The 18,760-nt window shown below is 50.9% G+C and overlaps 1 protein-coding gene and 1 pseudogene across 1 annotated transcript; one reads left to right on the top strand and one right to left on the bottom strand.

Moving 5' to 3' along the window:
• Positions 1-5,608: 5,608 nt before the first annotated feature.
• On the top strand, positions 5,609-10,516 carry ZSCAN10 (zinc finger and SCAN domain containing 10). The gene is made up of 5 exons (XM_059692825.1): positions 5,609-5,839; positions 6,067-6,334; positions 6,521-6,585; positions 6,763-6,820; positions 8,964-10,516. Exons 1-5 carry the CDS (start codon positions 5,609-5,611, stop codon positions 10,514-10,516), a joined length of 2,175 nt encoding a protein of 724 aa, XP_059548808.1.
• Positions 10,517-10,792: 276 nt separating this feature from the next.
• On the bottom strand, positions 10,793-11,248 carry LOC132232995 (pterin-4-alpha-carbinolamine dehydratase 2-like; annotated as a pseudogene).
• Between the last annotated feature and the right edge of the window lie 7,512 nt (positions 11,249-18,760).

Here is an 18,760-nt window from a genome sequence, read left to right as displayed (position 1 = left end):
CCGCACCCTGGCGTGTAAGCCCCTGAGCCCAGGTCCTGCCTACCTCTGTGTCCCCAGCACCTACAGCTGTGCCTGCCCGTGGCAAAGACTTGCTGCACGAATGAAATGCCTCGCAAAAAGCCCAGCCCACAGCAGGCATTTTTATTAATTAATTAATTAATTAATTACTCCTCACCCAAGGATATTTTTTCCATTGATTTTTAGAGAGACGGGGAAAGACAGAAACACATCGATTGGTTGTCTCCTGGGCCCGGGCCAGGAAGGAGCCTGCAACCGATGTACGTACCCTTGACAGGAATCGAACCTGGGACCCTTTGGTACGCAGGCCGATGCTCTATCCACTGAGTCAAACCGGCTTGGTCCACTGGCTTGGGCATTTTTAAATGGCACCTCTTGTGTCCCCCTCACCCCAAAGTATAGGCTGACAGACCCCAAGGGGCATAGAACCAGTCTTGACTAGGTGGGGGCAGTTCTTACTTGGAGGGGTAGTTAGACTCACAAGCAGTTTGGGGTTGGAATCTGGATTAGCCTCTTTGTCTTTATTTCTCTGGCCCTGCCCTGCCTTCTCTCCACCCAGCTCCCAAACTGGGAGGTTAAGGGTTAACTCTAGGATGCCCCCTCATCACCTGGATGGGGCTGGGAACTTCCTGTCCCATTTTCCTGGAGTCCTTCCCCAGGCTGGCCGAGCCTGACTGGTCCTACAGCCCTCAGAACCCCAGCACCTCTGGCTCTGGAGTGGGGACCGAGTGGTGAGTTGCAGGGGCGCCTGGGGTGCAGGCTGCCAGGACAAACGTAAGGGGTCATAGCAGCTCGGAGAGAAAACTGGCGGAGGGTGGGGCGGCCGGGAGTGGGGGGAGGTTGGGTGCTCCAGGCCTTGATGGGGGATTAGGTCGCTGGAAGACAGTCTTGAGAGGATGTGGGTGGTCCACGCTGGGGAAGGGTCCAGTGCCAACCAGGTCAGTGGCTGGTGTTGATGGGGCATCAGGGAGGTTACAAGACTTGCTATGACATGGGCTTGCTGTACCCGTGGCCCCCAGGAGGACCGACCGGTCTTATCAACTCAGTTTAGCACCAAGAGCGGAGCCCAGCCAACAAAGACGAGCCACTCCTGCCAACTGTGTTCAGGGAGAAAGGTCGAGTTCCTGGCCAAGGACCCCCGCTCTGTGCCCATGGCAGCAGCTCCCCTCTGGGCTGGTCCAGCTTTGGCCTCCCTGACTCTGGGCTCCAAATTAAGATGGTCACATGCCAGAGGGTGGCTGCAGTCTTCCCCCTCCCCCAGCCCAACCCCCACAGATGATGTGCATATTAGCAAAGCTTTTGTGTGCTCCGGCTAGGGGAGGGGGCGAGGCACGGAGGGGCTCAAAGGCCAATTTCCCTTGAATTCCACTTCTTTCAACCCTTTTGGTGAGACCTCACCTGGCGGTTCCGGCACCCCGGGTAGCTAGGCCTGATGGCTGGAATTTGGAATACCCTTATTTTTTCTGATTCACATTATGATGTTCTGCTAAGATGAGGGCAGGAGGGAACCTGGGCCCTTTTCTGTTTCTGGGCTTTTGCTTGGTGGTCAATTTCAGCAAATCTTGTCTCCTCCTGGGGTGACCTTGACCAGTTTACCCATCCTGTTTGAACACAGTCTTTGCATTTGTCAAATTTACCCCGTGGGTCGGAGTGGGACTCAGCAACCCATATAGCTAGGCACCCTGTTAATACCGGGTTCCTGATTACGCGTGATTGGTTCTCTAATTATTTTGCTCTTGCTACCAAAACACAATAGAACTGTTAGGTCAGACCTAACCTAACAGGAACAAAACTCCATTTTTTTGAATATTTATCGAAGACCTTTTCTGTACCATTTTGCATGCATTCCTCAAAAATGACAACTGCAAGGCAGCCATTATCGTCTCATTTTGTTATTTCTATTAACAAACATTGAAGTCACAGCAAGTGCTGGGTGAACAGTTACTGAACAAGAGCCCGTTTGTGGCTCCGTTGGTCCGGAGCGTTGTCCTGTGCGCCGAAGGGTAGCAGGTTTGAACCCTGGTCAGGGCACATACCCAGGTTGTGGGTAAAATCCCTGGTAGGGGCTGCTTTCTCTCTCACCTTGGTACTTTTCTCTCTCCTTCTCCCTTCCTCACTCTAAAATCAATTAAACAAAACAAAACACACACAAACAGTCCCTACTCGCAGGCCAAGGGAAGAAATACACTCACACAAAATTGTGGCACCGAGTGACACTGGAGGGGGAGAGCCACGTGGCTGGTGTGTTGTGGAGTTCCACAGGCGAGGGGACAATGGGTAGAGGAGCCGGCAATAAAGGGAAAACCCCCCAGATGACATAGAGCAGGAAAGACTAGAAGTTGGAGAGGCTAAGGGGAAACAGATGCAGGAGAGTCTGGGGGAGTGCTGGAGGGAGGAGGGGGAGAAGGGGAGATTAAGGAGGGAAGGGGAAAGACTGAAGAGAAGCGGGAAAGTGGGGGAAGGGGAGGGAAGCTGGAGAGATGCAGGACGGAGGGTGGGGGAGGCTGGAGAGAGAGGCAGCCTGGTCAGGTGGTCAGGATGTAGGCCTCTCCCTTCTCCTTTCTCCTCTTCTCTGCGGCAGGAAGTGTAGGACCAGGCTTTCAAAAAGCCAGATTCTTTCTGTTCTACCAGTTCCCACCCCACTCATCCCACCTGAAAAGGAGGTTTACAGAACCCTCAGCCCCTTGGCCCCTGAGTCCCATATCAAGAGGGCTCAACATATTGTCAAAGCTCTGCACCAAACTGACTTCTCCCTGGCTCCATGGCCAAGGTTGAGTTACCTCCTTTTTTTTTTTTTTTAATACGTTTTTATTGAATTCAGAGAGGGAGAGAGATGGAAACATCAATGATGAGAGAATCATTGATCGGCTGCCTCCCGCACGCCCACAACTAGGGATCGAGCCCACAACCGGGCATGTGTCCCTGACTGGAATTGAACCTGGGACCCTTCAGTCCGCAGGCCAATGCTCTATCCACTGAGCCAAACCAGCCAGGGCTGAGTTACCTTCTTGGTCTGTACCTCTGGACATTGGCGTCCTCAGCCATCACACGGGACCACCTGTTATCTGTGCTCATTTGTATTATTACCCAGGAATAATGAGGATGATAATGCCCCCCCCCCTTCCTGGCAAGTCCCAAAGGGTTCTGTGGGGCTACTCAGTCTTTTTTTGGGAGGGTAGCCCAGCTACCAAAGTGGGAGCTCCCCCAACTTCAGCCCCACTCACAGGGGACTCAATTTAGTCCTTCAGCACAACCCAGTGCACACCTGTGCGTTTGTTACAGAGCTCTGCGGCACCTACCATTTACTCCCTTTGGGTGGTGGAAAGTGGTGTTGAACCTCTCTGCCTGGGATGTCCATGGGGTGGGAGTGAGGAGACAGGTTGGGGAGAAGCTCATTTTTAATTGTCCTGAGTCTGGACAGCATGGAGGGCAGAAAGAGATCTGGACTCGGGTTTCAATATCCACAGAATAATTCCTGCCCAAATTAAAATATAAAAGTGCCCCAAAGCTCTGTAACAAAAGTACAGGTGTGCACTGGGTTGTGCTGAAGGACTAAATTGAGTCCCCTGTGAGTGGGGCTGAACTTGGGGCAGCTCCCACTTTGGTAGCTGGGCTACCCGCCCCCCTATGCCCCGCCCCCCGCCCCCCCCCGCCCTCCCCCCAAAAGACTGAGTAGCCCCACAGAACCCTTTGGGGCTTGCCAGGAAAGGGGGGCGGGGGGAGGGGGGGGCGGCATTGTCAGTCACAGGGATCCAGTGCCCCCTGGTGGCCAGTTAGAAGCACTTTATTGCCGGCCAGACTCAGGGATGGATTCCTCCCAGAGGGATAGACCAAGGAAGAATCCAAAATTTAAAACAAAAAATAAAGAAAGGGAAGAAAACTGCCTCTCCTGCCCATACCCAGCTCCCAAGGGCACACCCACTAGAGGACTCTGAAACGGGCAGGGCGGTTCTGGCCTGCCTTGGGGACCCGTCTGTCACAAACTTCTGCAAGCTGTAAGCGGATCTCTCACCTGGAGACCATCCCAGCTCTTTGTCGGCCCATAAATTTCATTGAACCCTCATGTCCCTTCACTTCCAAACCCTTCAATATCTAAGAATAAAGACATTTCCTGCACACCACAAAACAGAAATTCCATCTCAGAAATTCAACTTCATTGTCATCTAGTGCCCCATCCATGTTCAAGTTTCCCCAATTAATCCCGAAATATCTTTGAGAGCCAGCCTTTTTAAAAACATCAGAATCCAGCCCTGGCCAGTTGTTCAGTGGTTAGAGCGTCGGGCCCAGGACTGAAGGGTCTCGGGTTCGATTCCAGTCAAGGGCGTGTACCTTGGTTGCAGGCTCGATCCCTGGCCCCGGTCCAGCCTGCCCAGTGTCACTCAGTGCTTGAGAGTCAACCCATGCACCGAGAGGCAGGTTCGATTCCCAGTCAGGGCACATGCCTGGGTTTCCCTGGGTTCCAGGGCTCGATCCCCAGCAGGGGGCCTGCAGGAGGCAACTTATTAATGTTAATGCATCAATATGTTTCTTTCTCTCCCTATCCTTTCCTCTCTCTCTGAAACCAATTAGAAAAAAAATATTTAAAAAATCAGAATCCGGCCCTAGCTGGTTTGGCTCAGTGGACAGAGCGAAGCCGGACTGAAGGGTCCAGGGTTCCATTCAAGGGCACGCACGTGCCTGGATTGTGGGCTCAATCCCCAGTGGGGGGCATGAATAAGGCAGCCGATCAATGATTATCTCTCATCATTGATGTTTTATCTCTCTCTACCTCTCCCTTCCTCTCTGAAATAGAAAATATATATATTTTAAAAAATCAGAATCCTATCAAGTTTAATGCTTTTGGTTGCAAGGGGTGTTAGTCTCGAGCAATTCGCCCCTACAGGGACTTATTTTTTATAACAGAGACAGAAGAGCCTGGGCCAGCTGACCCGGGAACATCCTGTCTTTAGGCTTGATTCAATTTTTCCCTGAGGGCTCATTTGACTTCTTATGCCCTACGCTGCTGCCCTTTATACTGGAAGTTGGGCCTGAAGAACGGATTGGGTTGCGATGGAACATAGCTGGTAAGGACCCATCCTCAGTACTGCCAGGTACTCCCCTCGGCATAACATCAAGAGGCCGGGAAAGCCGCCAACTTTGACCACTGGGGCAAAGTGAGGCGGAGTTCTAACTACTGCAGAGAGGATGGTAATACACAACTGTCCGTTTCTCTGCCATTTGGTGCATTGGCCATTCTCATGACCAGGGCAAGAAACGATTCCTCTGGAGGCCACATCTTTAGGCATCTCTCTCTCTCTCTCTCTCTCTCTCTCTCTCTCTCTCTCTCTCTCTCTCTCTCTCTCATCTCTTACCACAGGTGTGGGAGCAGAGAGGGAGAGAGACTCAGAGTGGGAGCAGTGTGGTGAGGTGACCCCGAAGGTGAAGGATGCTCGTGGAAACCGACCCGGCGGAGAGGGAGCCAGAGCAGCTCAGTGCAGTAAAACTGGAGGAGGAGGAGGCTGCTGGCCAGGAGGACCCCAGGCGGCCAGAGATCAGGCTCCGGCCCGAAGTGGCTCACCAGCTCTTCCGATGCTTCCAGTATCAGGAGGACATGGGGCCCAGGGCCTCGCTGAGCCGGCTCCGGGAGCTCTGCGGCCACTGGCTGCGGCCAGCACTGCACACCAAGAAGCAGATCCTGGAGCTGCTGGTGCTGGAGCAGTTCCTGAGCGTGCTGCCCCCGCACATCCTGGCCCGGCTCAAGGGCCAGCAGCTCAGGGACGGCGAGGAGGTGGTGCTGCTGCTGGAGGGAGTCCAGAGGGAGTCCATTGACGTGGGGCCACTGGTAAGAGGTGGCAGCTCGGGGGGCTGGACAGCTGGTGGGAAAGAGGGGCTTCATGGCCCCATTAGGAATCACTGGGCACTCCCCTTTCCTCCCTGTGCCCATTCCTTCTTAACCTCCTAATTTCTTCCCCGTCTGACTCGCATCTTTCCTTGGTTTCGTGTCTGAGGAGCCGGCAGGACATGGGTTACCACCCTGTCTGTCGCCTGACATGGATTTGTTTTGAACAGGACTTTAGTTTTAATGCTGGCAAGAACTGTCCCCGTGCAGACATCACCGTGGAAGAGCACGGGGACCCTTCCCAGGTCTCTGTCCACAGCCCCAAAAAAGAAGTGCCCCCAGAAAAGCCTCCAGCCCTGGAACCAGCACCGGAACTCCTGCCCCCCCAGCCAGGGCCCTCCCAGCCTGCTGAGCAGGGGGCCTGGAGACTTCCCCCAAGTTCAAAGCAGCCGCTGAGCCCAGGTCCCAAGAGGACATTCCAGGCCCTGCAGGATAGTGGTGAGGAGCTGGTGCCCAAGGAAGGTGGGGGCTGGGAGGCCAGGTGGGGAGGGAAGTGGGCAGCCCCTAATTGGCGGGAGTGGGTGAGAGCCAAGAAGTCGCAGAGACTGAACAACAGGTGCCTGTCCTCCGCCTGCTGCTGGGTAAGGCTGGCTCTCACAGCGCTTTCTCCCCTGATGCTGTCAGCCCCCCAGGGCCCCGAGCTGTGGTCTGAAGAGAACTCCCGTGACCAGGAGCTGGCAGCTGTCCTGGTGAGTTGGACTGGGCCCCTCACTCCAGGATGCTCTTCTGTCCAAATGTTCGTAGCCTCTGCAGTTTTAGCAAGTCCATGTCTTCCCGAATTTAAGCCTAGTAAACTCTTCCATCCCCTCAGGCCCCAGGGCCGTGCTCCTCACTCACTGCGGGTTCTGCCCCTCCTTTTGTTACAGGAGTCCTTGACCTTTGAAGATGTCCCCGTGAAGAAGGCATGGCCTGTGTACCCTCTGGGTAAGAGCCCCTTCCAGGGCTTACACACCCTGAAGCCCCTTGCTTTTTGTTGGGATGTGATTCCTGAAGCTCCAGACCCCCTACCTGATACTTGAACCTTTTTGGCTAAACATTGGCTATTTTGATGGAGATCATATATATGGTGGAGCAAATGTAGGCTTACAGTCCTGCCAGGGAGGCCCAGTGGTTGAACCAGGAGGTTATTGGTTCGATTCCCAGTCAGGTCACATGCCCGGGTTGCAGGCTCCATCCCCAGTTTGGGGTGTGCAGGAGGCAGCCATCCAATCAATGGTTCTCTATCATGATTGATGTTTCTGTCTCTCTCTCCCTCTCCCTTCCTCTCTGAAATCAATTTTATTTATTTATTTTTAAAATATATTTTATTGATTTCCTACAGAGAGGAAGGGAGAGAGATAGAGAGTCAGAAACATCGATGAGAAAGGAACATCGATCAGCTGCCTCCTGCACATCCCCCACTGGGGATGTGCCCGCAACCCAGGTACATGCCCTTGACCAGAATCGAACCTGGGACTCTTCAGTCCGCAGGCCGACGCTCCATCCATCGAGCCAAACCAGTTTCTGCACTGAAATCAATTTAAAAAAAATATTTTTTTAAAGTAGGTTTACTTTATGCCAAAGCCGGTTTGGCTCAGTGGATAGAGCGTCGGTCTGCGGACTGAAAGGTCCCAGGTTTGATTCCAGTCAAGGGCATGTACCTGGGTTGCGGGCACATCCCCAGTGGGGGATGTGCAGGAGGCAGCTGATCAATGTTTCTCTCTCATCGATGTTTCTAACTCTCTATCTCTCTCCCTTCCTCTCTGTAAAAAATCAATAAAATATATAAAAAAATAAAAATAAAAAATAAAGTAGGTTTACTTTTTTAAAAAGTGAGTACCTGAAACAGAGTTTATTCTTATGTTATCATTTATTAATTATTATTTTCCATACAAACAACTGTAAACCTACTTGTGCCTCACCTTGTATATATTCAATGGCTCATTGTGTCTGGTCTAATCATCAACCACTTTAACTCTGGGCTTTTTTTTTTTCTTCATTAATTTTTTTATTGATTTTTTTTTTTTTAGAGGGCAAGAGGGAGAGAGAAGGGGAAACATCAATGTGACATCGATGGGCTGCATTCTGCACACCTCCTACATAGGATCCAGCCTGCAACCCCCCATGTGCCCTGACTGGGAATTGAAATGGCAACCTTGCCATGCAAGGGTTGATGCCCAACCAATTGAGTCACACCAGCCAGGGCTAACTCTGAATTTTTAAAATAGGTAGTCAGCCCTACCCAGTTTGGCTCAGTAGATAGAGCATCTACCTGTGGACTGAAGGGTCCCAGGTTTGATTACAGTCAAGGGCACATGCCCAGGTTGTGAGCTCGATCCCCAGTGTGGGGAGTGCAGGAGGCAACTGATCAATGATTCTCTCTCATCATTGATGTTTCTATCACTCTCCCTTGCCCTTCTTTTCTCTAGTGTATATATATATATATATATATATGTTAGAGGCCCATTGCATGAAGATTCGTGCAATAGGCCTTCCTTCCCCTGGTTGCTGGCACCAGTTTTCCTCCAGCACCCAGGACCCAGGCCTTTACTCTGGCCTGAGTCTTTGCTCAGGTCAGAGCCTTCAGTGTTTGCTCTGGCCAGAGGTGCCCACACCCTTCATAGCAGGTGTCCCACCCCGCCTGGTTGCGCCCATCTTTGTTGGGTTAATTTGCATACTCACTCCTGATTGGCTGGTGGGTGTCGTGGAGGTACAATTAATTTGCATATTTTCTATCTATCTATATATAGATAGATAGATATATATAGATATATATATATATAGTCATCGGAGTGCTTGCTAATAGTTATGGAGTTTCCATTTGGGGGAATGATCAAGTTCTAACACTGGATAGTGGTGACAGTTGCACAGCATTATGAATACTAGCATATCTAATGGATTAGAAGTGCATGCTATACAAGTTACAGTAGTAAATGGTTTGTTACTTGTATTTACCCCACACCTTCTGCCCACCCACCAGCTTTACCGGATCCTGGATTTCCTTCTGTTCCCAGGCAACGAGGTTCTGGCGCCTCCTGGGAGCCCCTTGGAATAGGCCTGATCAGTCCTGGTTTTGCTCCTTTTACAGGATTTACCAACAGAATCCCACACGAGTTCCAAGAAGATCCCAAAGCGGTCGCCTGGTCTGCTGCTAGTGCAACAGAGCCTCCGGGCAGTCCAGGGGCGGCAGCAGAGGCCCAGGAGCAGCCGCTGGGGCAGGGCCCCGCGGTGAGCAGCTCGCGTGGAGGAGAGTCCTCCGACAGCAAGAGTGACTTGCTTGCTGAGGGCCAAGCGGCCGCCGGGGCCCCCAAGTCGGAGCCAGAGCCCAAGTTCATCTGCACAGAATGTGGGGTGAGTTTCCCGAAGCTGACCCGCCTGGAAGGGCACCTGCTGCGCTCTCACCCGGGCCGGCGGTCCTTCCAGTGCCTGTGCTGCGGGAAGACCTTCGGCCGCAACTCCATCCTCAAGCTGCACATGCGCACGCACACGGATGAGCGGCCGCACGCCTGCCATCTGTGCAGCCACCGCTTCCGCCAGAGCTCCCACCTCAACAAGCACCTGCAGACACACTCGGAGCCCGCCTTCCTGTGCGCCGAATGCGGCCAGGGCTTCCAGAGCCGGACCAGCCTCCTGCAGCACCTGCTGGCGCACGCCCAGGACCAAAAGGGCCCCTGTGCCCCGGACACCAAGACCAAAGTGGCAGAGCTGACCATCGTTCTGTGCTCGCACTGCGGCCAGACCTTCAAGCGCCGCTCCAGCCTCAAGCGTCACCTGCGGATTCACGCCAAAGACAAGAGCCACCAGGGCCCCGAGGGCGCAGACAGCCCGCGCCCCGCCCCGGAGCGCAGGCCCTACGTGTGCAGCGAGTGCGGCAAGGCTTTCCGGCGCAGCGAGCACCTGGCGGCCCACCTGCGCGTGCACACGGGCGAGCGGCCCTTCTCCTGCCAGGTGTGCGGCCGCGGATTCAGCCAGAGCACCCAGCTGGTCTGCCACCAGCGAGTGCACACCGGCGAGAAGCCCTACGGCTGCCCACAGTGTGGCAAGCGCTTTGTGCGCAGAGCGAGCCTGGCCCGCCACCTCCTCACCCACGGCGGCCAGAGGCCCTACCGTTGTGCCCAGTGTGGCAAGACCTTCAGCCAGACGCAGGACCTGGCCCGCCACCGGCGCAGCCACACGGGCGAGAAGCCCTGCCGCTGCAGCGAGTGCGGCGAGGGCTTCAGCCAGAGCGCCCACCTGGCGCGCCACCAGCGCATCCACACCGGGGAGAAGCCCCACGCCTGCGACACCTGCGGCCACCGCTTCCGCAACAGCTCCAACTTGGCCCGCCACCGCCGCAGCCACACGGGGGAGCGGCCCTACGGCTGCAAGACGTGCGGCCGGAGCTTCCGGCGCAATGCCCACCTGCAGCGGCACCTGGCCACCCATGCGGGCACCGGGGACCTGGCATCCGGGCAGGCCGAGCCCCCCCAAGAGTGCCTGGAGTGCGGCAAGAGCTTCAGCCGCAGCTGCAACCTGCTGCGTCACATGCTGGTGCACACAGGGGCCAGGCCCTACTCCTGCACACAGTGTGGCCGCAGCTTTAGCCGCAACTCCCACCTGATTCGCCACCTGAGAACCCACTCCCGGGAGACCCTGTACTAGCAGGCTTGCCCTGCAGGCCTCTCCCTGGCCTCCTGGCAGCCTGGGCCTGCAGGGGAGGTCCTGGCCTCACCCACCCTTGCCCGGGCCCACACCACCTCCCTCTGGCGCAGGTGAATCCTGCGGTTAGCTCTTCCCTTCCCCGGAAGCATCTCTTCCTGGCCTCGGCATGTATTTGAAAATGCCCAAAGAAGAAGAGCCTTTAAAAACAATCATGTTGTGCTTAAGCATTAATTTTACAAAATGTGGCATAAAGGTGAACTAAATGTACAACTTAAATTGTTCATATAAGTTGTCTTCAAAATATATTACACCTAAGAGGTTAATAAGATTTTATATGCATTTTGGGAGAAATCACCCGGAAGCAGCTGCTTTTTCAATAAACGTGTCCAGTTTCGCGCCTCTTTTGGTCAGTCCACCACAGCCATGTGAGGTGAGAGTGATCTGGACTTTCTTGTATACACTGAACCATTCCCAGTGACTTATTTTTTCTGCTTGTAGGGCAACTCCAGACAGAAAGCCAAATGCCTGATTGAAATTTTTGAAGAACTGTTTGTAGATGGCATCTCCCATTTAATTCTGACCCTCCTGCTGCTTTAAGGTCAAGCATAACTTGGTTCCTCTCCTCTGCTGTCAACCGGTGTGCCTCTGCCCACAGGGCCACAGGGCTGGGACTTGAACCCCACAGCAGGCACGGCATTGCCCCCAGCGTCTGTGCTGCCCCATGGCCACCACAGAAGCCTGCCCTATAACAGCCTTCCTCTTTCTTTCTTTCTTCTTTTTTTTTTTTTTAAATCCTCACCCGAGGATATTTTTTTATTGATTTTTAGAGAGAGGGAAAAACAGAAATATCGGTGTGAGAGAAACACATCGATTGGCTGCCTCCTGCACGTGCCCCGACCAGGGCCCAGGCCAGGGAGGAGCTTCAAGCGTGGTACCTGCCCTTGACCAGAATCAAAGCCAGGACCCTTCAGTCTACGGGCCGAAGCTCTACCCACTGACCCAAACCGGCGAGGGCTCCTCTGTCTTTTTTTTACATTTACCCTAAAGACATCCAGCACCCTCCTGACTGTCACACTGGTGGCTTTCTCCCTCCCCCCCAATCCCAGAAAGGCCTGGAGTGGGGTGAGTGTGAGAGGAGAAGGTGGCTCTGTCACAGCCAGCCGTGGGCAGGGCCAAGAAACCTCACCCAGGATTTCTCCTCTGGGGTGGACCCTAGTCTGTGCTGTCCGATACAGTATCCTCTAGCCATAGGTGGCTCTTTAAATTAATTAAGATTGGATAAAATTTAAAGTCCCAGTTTCTGGATGATTATGGGAAACTGTTTGGGAATGTTCGTAACTAATTCAAATGGGAAATGCCAGCACGTGAAACGAAACCTGCCTGCAGCTAAGTCAGGTTATCAGCTGGGGGCCCTTGACCACGTATAGTCCTCTAAACCAGTGGTTGTCAACCTTCCTAATGCCACGACCCCTTCATACAGTTCCTCATGTTGTGGTGACCCCGATATCATTGTTACAAATTGAACATAATTAAAGCATAGTGATTAATCACAAAAACAATATGTAATTATATATGTGTTTTCCGATGGTCTTAGGTGACCCCTGTGAAAGGATCGTTTGACCCCCAAAGGGGTCGCAACCCACAAGTTGGTGACCCACAGGTTGAGAACCGCTGCTCCAAACCCAAAGCTGGATTGTCAGTGTGCCCCCACCTTCTTTTTCCTACCCATCAGGCATTCTTGGCCTCTCTCCCCCTCCCATGGGCAGTTTTTTTTTACTTGAATTTTTTAGAGAAAGGAAGGAAGAGAGAGAAAAACATGGATATGAAAGAGAACCATTTGTTGGTTGCCTTCCACCCGCACCCTGACTAGGGATTGAACCCACAACCCAGGTATGTGCCTTGACCAGGTGTGCGTGGCTGTTAGATCTGATGGAATAATTGAATGGAGACCCTCCCCTGGGAGCTGGCCTTCAGGCCACAACAGACATTCCCTTTTGCTTAGCACTTGCTGAGACCACATTCTGCTTGCTAAGACCATTATCTTTCCCCTCAGGACCCGCCCAGAGAATACTCGCCCAGAAAATGCCCGCCTAGAGTCCTTTAGAATCGCTGACTCCCAGTCCCTGGGTGCTGGTGCCATTTTGGGGCTCAGCCCATCTGGTTTTCCAGTGATGTAACAAATTCATAATTCTTTATCTCTTTGGGCCTTGTGTATTCCTCCTTCGGTGACCCTAACAGTGACGATGTTCCAGCCAACTCCAGCCAGGACTTTTATTATTTGAGAGAGACAAAGGGAGAGAGAAACACGGATTTGTTGTTCCACTTATTTAGGCATTCATTGGTTTATTCTTGTATGTGCCCTGACGGGATTGAACCTGCAACCTTGACCTATTGGGCTAACACTCTAACCAACTGAACTATCCGGCTGGGCTGGACAGTTTTCGTTTCTTTTCTTTTTTAAATATATTTTTATTAATTTCAGACAGAGAGAGAAATACAAACATCAATGAGAGAGAATCATTGATCGGCTGCCTTGTGCACGCCCCCTACTGGGGATCGAGCCTGCAACCCGGGGCATTTGCCCTTGACAAGAATCCAACCTGGGACTCTTCAGTCCCCAGGCCAATGCTGTATCCACTGAGCAAAACCGGCAAGGCCTGGACAGTTTTCTTTGTGTGTGTTGGTTATGTTGTTTTTTAGTAAAGCTGACAGTTGTACTTAATGAGTGTTAAAGTTCATCATTAACTAGCTACTAGAACTTAATATCTGTTACAATACTGGTAGTTTTCTCTTAATCAGGAATAAAACAAAAAACAGAAGAGAAAAATATTTGGTCAAAAGAGAGACAATTGGATAAATGTCTACTTGTGACCAGAAGTGTCTAGGCCAGCGATTTTCAACGGGTGTGCTGTGAGAAGTTTTACAACGTGCAATACCTGACTATGTAGTCATGGGAACTGACCTTTTCCCTTAGATTGTCAAATAAAAAAGTGACAGCATCCAACACAATAACCATACAATCTGAATGTATCAAAATTATACCTATTTTTTGGTCAGATGGACGAAAAATATATTTTTGGCGTGCCGCAGGATTTTAGTAATTTACGTGTGCCATCGGATAACGAAGATGGAAAATCGCTGGTCTAAAGAAAAAAATTAAAGGCATGGTGCAGAAAGAACTGAGGATGAAAAAGGAATTAAATTCACTAACTTGATGATAATGCCAGAGAGGAAAGCAAAAATGAAGTCGGCTCTGTGTTGATAACAGGGATTGAAAGAAATAATTTCAAAAGAATCATCCACAATATTAAAATGCCTTTATATTTGCCTTAGATGCTGATTTGAGACTAAACTAACTCGGCAAAGAAGATGGCATCGCATTCCTTCTCTTCAAAGTGAAAGCTCTGGGTGAGATTCGGGATGTCAAATGCGAATGCCCCTCCGGCCTTGCTCTCCAGCACCCATGGCAAGCACAGCTCAGGGGATTTCCTTGATGAGACCAGACTGAGTCTGGTGACCCTTCTCTTCACAGCGAGGCGGCCACTGCCCATCAAACCCTTTGTTGCTCAAATTGGAACCAATTTGCTCTTCTCAGTTTGTTTTTCCTTTTTTCTCTCTCTCTCTTCTCAATTTTGATATTACATTGTATGCCTTCCGGGATAGAGTTCTATAGTCATATAACAGCAGTAGTCAATTAATATAATTTTGGAATGTTTTATTTGGAAATGTCTTACCCTTTAAAAAGTATATACTTTTATTGATTCCAGAGAAGAGGGGCGAGGGAGAGAGAAATAGAAACATCAATGATGAGAGAGAATCACTGATTGGCTGTCTCCTTCAGGTCCCCTACTGGGGATCGAGCCCACAACTCTGGCATGTGCCCTTACCGGGAATCGAACAGTGACCTCTGGTTCACAGGTCGATGCTCAACCACTGAGCTATGCTGGACAGACTAAATCATGTGATTTCTAATAAAATTACAGGAGAGCCTGACCAATGGTTGAGTGTTGGTCCAAGCACCCAGAGGTCACCAGTTCAATTCCCTGGGTTGCAGGCTTAATCCTCAGTAGGGGGCTGTAGGAGGCAGCCGACTGATGTTTCTATCACTCTCTCCCACTCCCTTTCTCTCTCTGAAATCCATTAAAAAAACATCAAAATACACAAATTATGAAAAAGAATTACAGGAGAGGAAGACAGCCCACCCCAGCTCCAGAGCACATCAGAACTTCCTGTTGTTGTCTGTGCCTTTTCGCCCACAAAAATGCTGTGTCTGAGTTTCTGTGGCCCCTCCACCTCACTTTAGTCTCAAATCAGCATAACTGCTCTTTAACAAATTTTTGTAGAAAGTTAGAGAACTTATTCACCAGGGCTCAAGGGACTAAGGGAGGTGGGTGGGAAAGCTCTGAGTCTAGCAAAGATCAGCATTTTGGGGGTTGGGAGGAAGATTGGGGTATAGAGAGCCACCAGATGTCACACAACAAATTCAACTCCTGGAAAACCCCAGGGGGAGAAATTTCAAAAAGGAAGGACTGGTCAACCAGGAGACTGAGAGGAGCTGGGAGAACCCACGGCATTGAAAGCTTATTATTGATTGAGCACCTACTGTGTGCCAGGGACTATGTGGGCTATTGAGGGGAACAAACACTCCAATAGAGGGAGGGAGGGAGGCAGCCTCAGGAGAGTGGAAAGGGCCTCCCACACAGAGGGAACAGCATGGGCAAAGGGCCTGAGATGGGAGAGGCCTGGCAGGCAGCTAAAGAATGCTGTCCAGGAGGGGGATCTGCAGGGACCTATGATGCAGGCAGAGCCTTCCAGGCCAGGGTTGGGCTTCAATCACATTGAGAAAACAGGAGATTTTCAGGCCGGGAGTTATTTCATTTTTAACAATGGGAGCATTTAGAGCTTGGCTTCTGGACAGAAATAGCTTAAAAGAGGCAAGACTGGGAGGTGAGCCAGGAGGTGACCCCAGGGATTGGTGGGCCACAAAGCTCCTGGTGGCTTTAGTGCCGGGGGACAGTTTTTTTCTGTTAGAAGAATTAAGTGGGAGGGCATGAGCAGAGGTCAGTGGAGGTTTGATACAGGGTCACTTGGGAAATTCAGGGACAGGGTTTGAAAGAACAAGAATGATGACTGGAGAGAAACCAAGATGGCAGCATAGGTTAATGCCGGAGATTGCTGCCTCGAACAACCACTTCAGAGATATAACTAAAGGACAGAACAGACATCATCCAGAACCACAGGAAGGCTGGCTGAGTGGAAATTCTACAACTAGGAGGGCGGGGTTGTTGTTTTCAATCGGGAGGGAGTTTCAGTCTCTGAGCTCCAGATCTGGGCGAGTCTCTAGGGACCCAGACTCAAACGGGAGAAGCGGGACTGTCTGGCTTCGGTCAGATCTTGAAGGCAGCTTTCTCTCCGAGGTTTGCAACAGTTGCTGGGACTCTGAGAGGCAGAGCCCCTAGGGACGGAACTGAGAGCAGCCATAACTGCTCGCTCCGCCCACCCTGTAGATCCCCGGGGACCCGCCCCGCCCAAGCCCTGCGCAGAGCCATTTGCCAGATAGCCTCAGGCAAAGGCTAGATTAGCACCGCCCTAGAGATCCAGCACAGAAGCTCTCCCACTGCAGACACAGTTGACTCTCATAGCCAGTTAGCCTGGAGGTCAAATCACCCCTGGTATTACCGACAACAATCAAGGCTTAACTACAAGACTACGCACAAAGACCACTAGGGGGTGCACCAAGAAAAGATAAAAAAATGCGGAGACAAAGAAACAGGATGCAAATGTCAGAAATGGAAGATATAGAGCTCAAAACCACACTTTTAAGGTCTCTCAAGAACTGTCTAGAAGCTGCCGATAAACTTAGTAAGGCCCTCGAAAAGACTGGTGAGACCGCCGATAAATGTAGTGAGATCCTCAAGAAATCTAATGAGACCCTCGATGTTGTGATAAAGAACCAACTAGAAATTAAGCATACACTGACTGAAATAAAGAATATTATACAGACATCCAACAGCAGACCAGAGGAGCGCAAGAATCAAGTCAAAGATTCAAAATGCGAAGAAGCAAAAAACACCCAACTGGAAAAGCAAAATGAAAAAAGAATCCGAAAATACGAAGATAGTGGAAGGAGCCTCTGGGACAGCTTCAAGCGTACCAACATCAGAATTATAGGGGTGCCAGAAGATGAGAGAGAGCAAGATATTGAAAACCTATTTGAAGAAATAATGACAGAAAACTTCCTCCACCTGGTGAAAGAAATAGACTTACAACTCCAGGAAGCGCAGAGAACCCCAAACAAAAGGAATCCAAAGAGGACCACACCAAGACACATCATAATTAAAATGCCAAGAGCAAAAGACAAAGAGAGAGAATCTTAAAAGCAGCAAGAGAAAGAAACTCAGTTACCTACAAGGGAATACCCATATGACTGTCAGCTGATTTCTCAACAGAAACTTTGCAGGCCAGAAGGGAGTGGCAAGAAATATTCAAAGTGATGAATACCAAGAACCTACAACCAAGATTACTTTATCCAGCAAAGCTATCATTCAGAATTGAAGGTCAGATAAAGAGCTTCACAGATAAGGAAAAGCTAAAGGAGTTCATCACCACCAAACCAGTATTATATGAAATGCTGAAAGGTATCCTTTAAGAACAGGAAGAAGAAAAAGGTAAAGATACAAATTATGAACAACAAATATGCATCTATCAACAAGTGAATCTAAGAATCAAGTGAATAAATAATCTGGTGATCATAATAGAATCAGGGACATAGAAAGGGAATGGACTGACTATTCTTGGGGGGGAAAGGGGTGTGGGAGATGCAGAAAGAGACTGGACAAAAATCGTGCACCTATGGATGAGGACAGTGGGTGGGGAGTGAGGGCGGAGGGTGGGGCGGGAACTGGGAGGAGGGGAGTTATGGGGGGAAAAAAGAGGAACAAATGTAATAATATGAACAATAAAGATTTAATTAAAAAAAATTCAAATACAAATAAATAAATAAATAAAAAAATAAAAAAATAAAAGAATGATGACTGATGCCCAGCTGGTGTGGCTCAGAAGTTGACTCATGAACCAACCTGTTCGATTCCCAGTTAAGGCACATGCCCAGGTTGCAGGCTCCATCCCCAGTAGGGGGCGTGCAGGAGGCAGGTGATCAATGTTTCCTTCTCATTGATGCTTCTGTCTCTCCCTTCCTCTCTCTCTCTAAAGAATCCATAAATGTCTAAAAGAGCCCAGTTGGTGTGGCGTGGCTCAGTGGTTGAGCATCGACCTATGAACCAGGAGGTCACGGTTCGATTCCTGGTCAGGGCACATGCCTGGGTTGTGGGCTCGATTCCCAATAGGGGATATACAGGAGGCAGCTGATCAATAATTCTCTCTCATCATGGATGTTTCTACCTCTTTCTCCCTCTCCCTTCCTCTCTGAAATCAATAAAAACATATATTTTTTTAAAAAGCCATAGAACCGAAACTGATTTGGCTCAGTGGATAGAGCGTCGGCCTGCGGACTGAAAGGTCCTAGGTTCGATTCCGGTCAAGGGCATGTACCTGGGTTGCGGGCACATCTCCAGTAGGAGATGTGCAGGAGGCGGCTGATCAATGTTTCTCTCTCATCGATGTTTCTGGCTCTCTATCTCTCTCCCTTCCTCTCTGTAAAAAATCAATAAAATATATTTTTTTAAAAAAAGCCATAGAAACATAAAGAAAGAAAGAAAAAGAATGGTGCCTGGGTCGTGAGATGAGGACATGGCCAAGGGTGAGTGAAGGCTGGTCAGGCCCTGCAGTGGGAAGCCCGTGGAGCCGGGGAATTCAGGCCAGAGATGGGCCTTACAGTGTGAAGGCATGTCAGAGGGTCCCCTGGAAGTGAAGGAGGAGAGGATGTGAGCATGGGTGGGGCTCTGCCAAAAGGAACTCTCAGAGAGGCTGCCTTCTTCCTTAGGAAGGTAGGGGCCAGGGCCAAAGGTGAGGATGATCCTTGCCACTCGTGCCCTCCCTGCTGGGGCCGGGTCCCTCCGGATTATCGGGATCACCGAGAAGCTACCAGAAGGGTCCGGGTCCAGCCATTGCTCCTCTTGCAGGACTGACAGCTGGCCCTTCCCGGGAGCTCCCCCTAGGAATCAAGATGTTCCTACCAGCCAAAGGGTGTGAAGCTGGCAGAGGAGGGTGCAGGATACTGACCCACTGAAATGCCCCCATCCCTCAGGTCTCCTGGTTCCCCACCCACACACACCCACTGCTGGT

This window comes from Myotis daubentonii, chromosome 4, assembly GCF_963259705.1.
Source record: "Myotis daubentonii chromosome 4, mMyoDau2.1, whole genome shotgun sequence".
Lineage (NCBI taxonomy): Eukaryota > Metazoa > Chordata > Mammalia > Chiroptera > Vespertilionidae > Myotis > Myotis daubentonii.
Note: the sequence above shows the minus strand (reverse complement) of the source record. Positions and strands in the feature narration are given on the sequence as shown.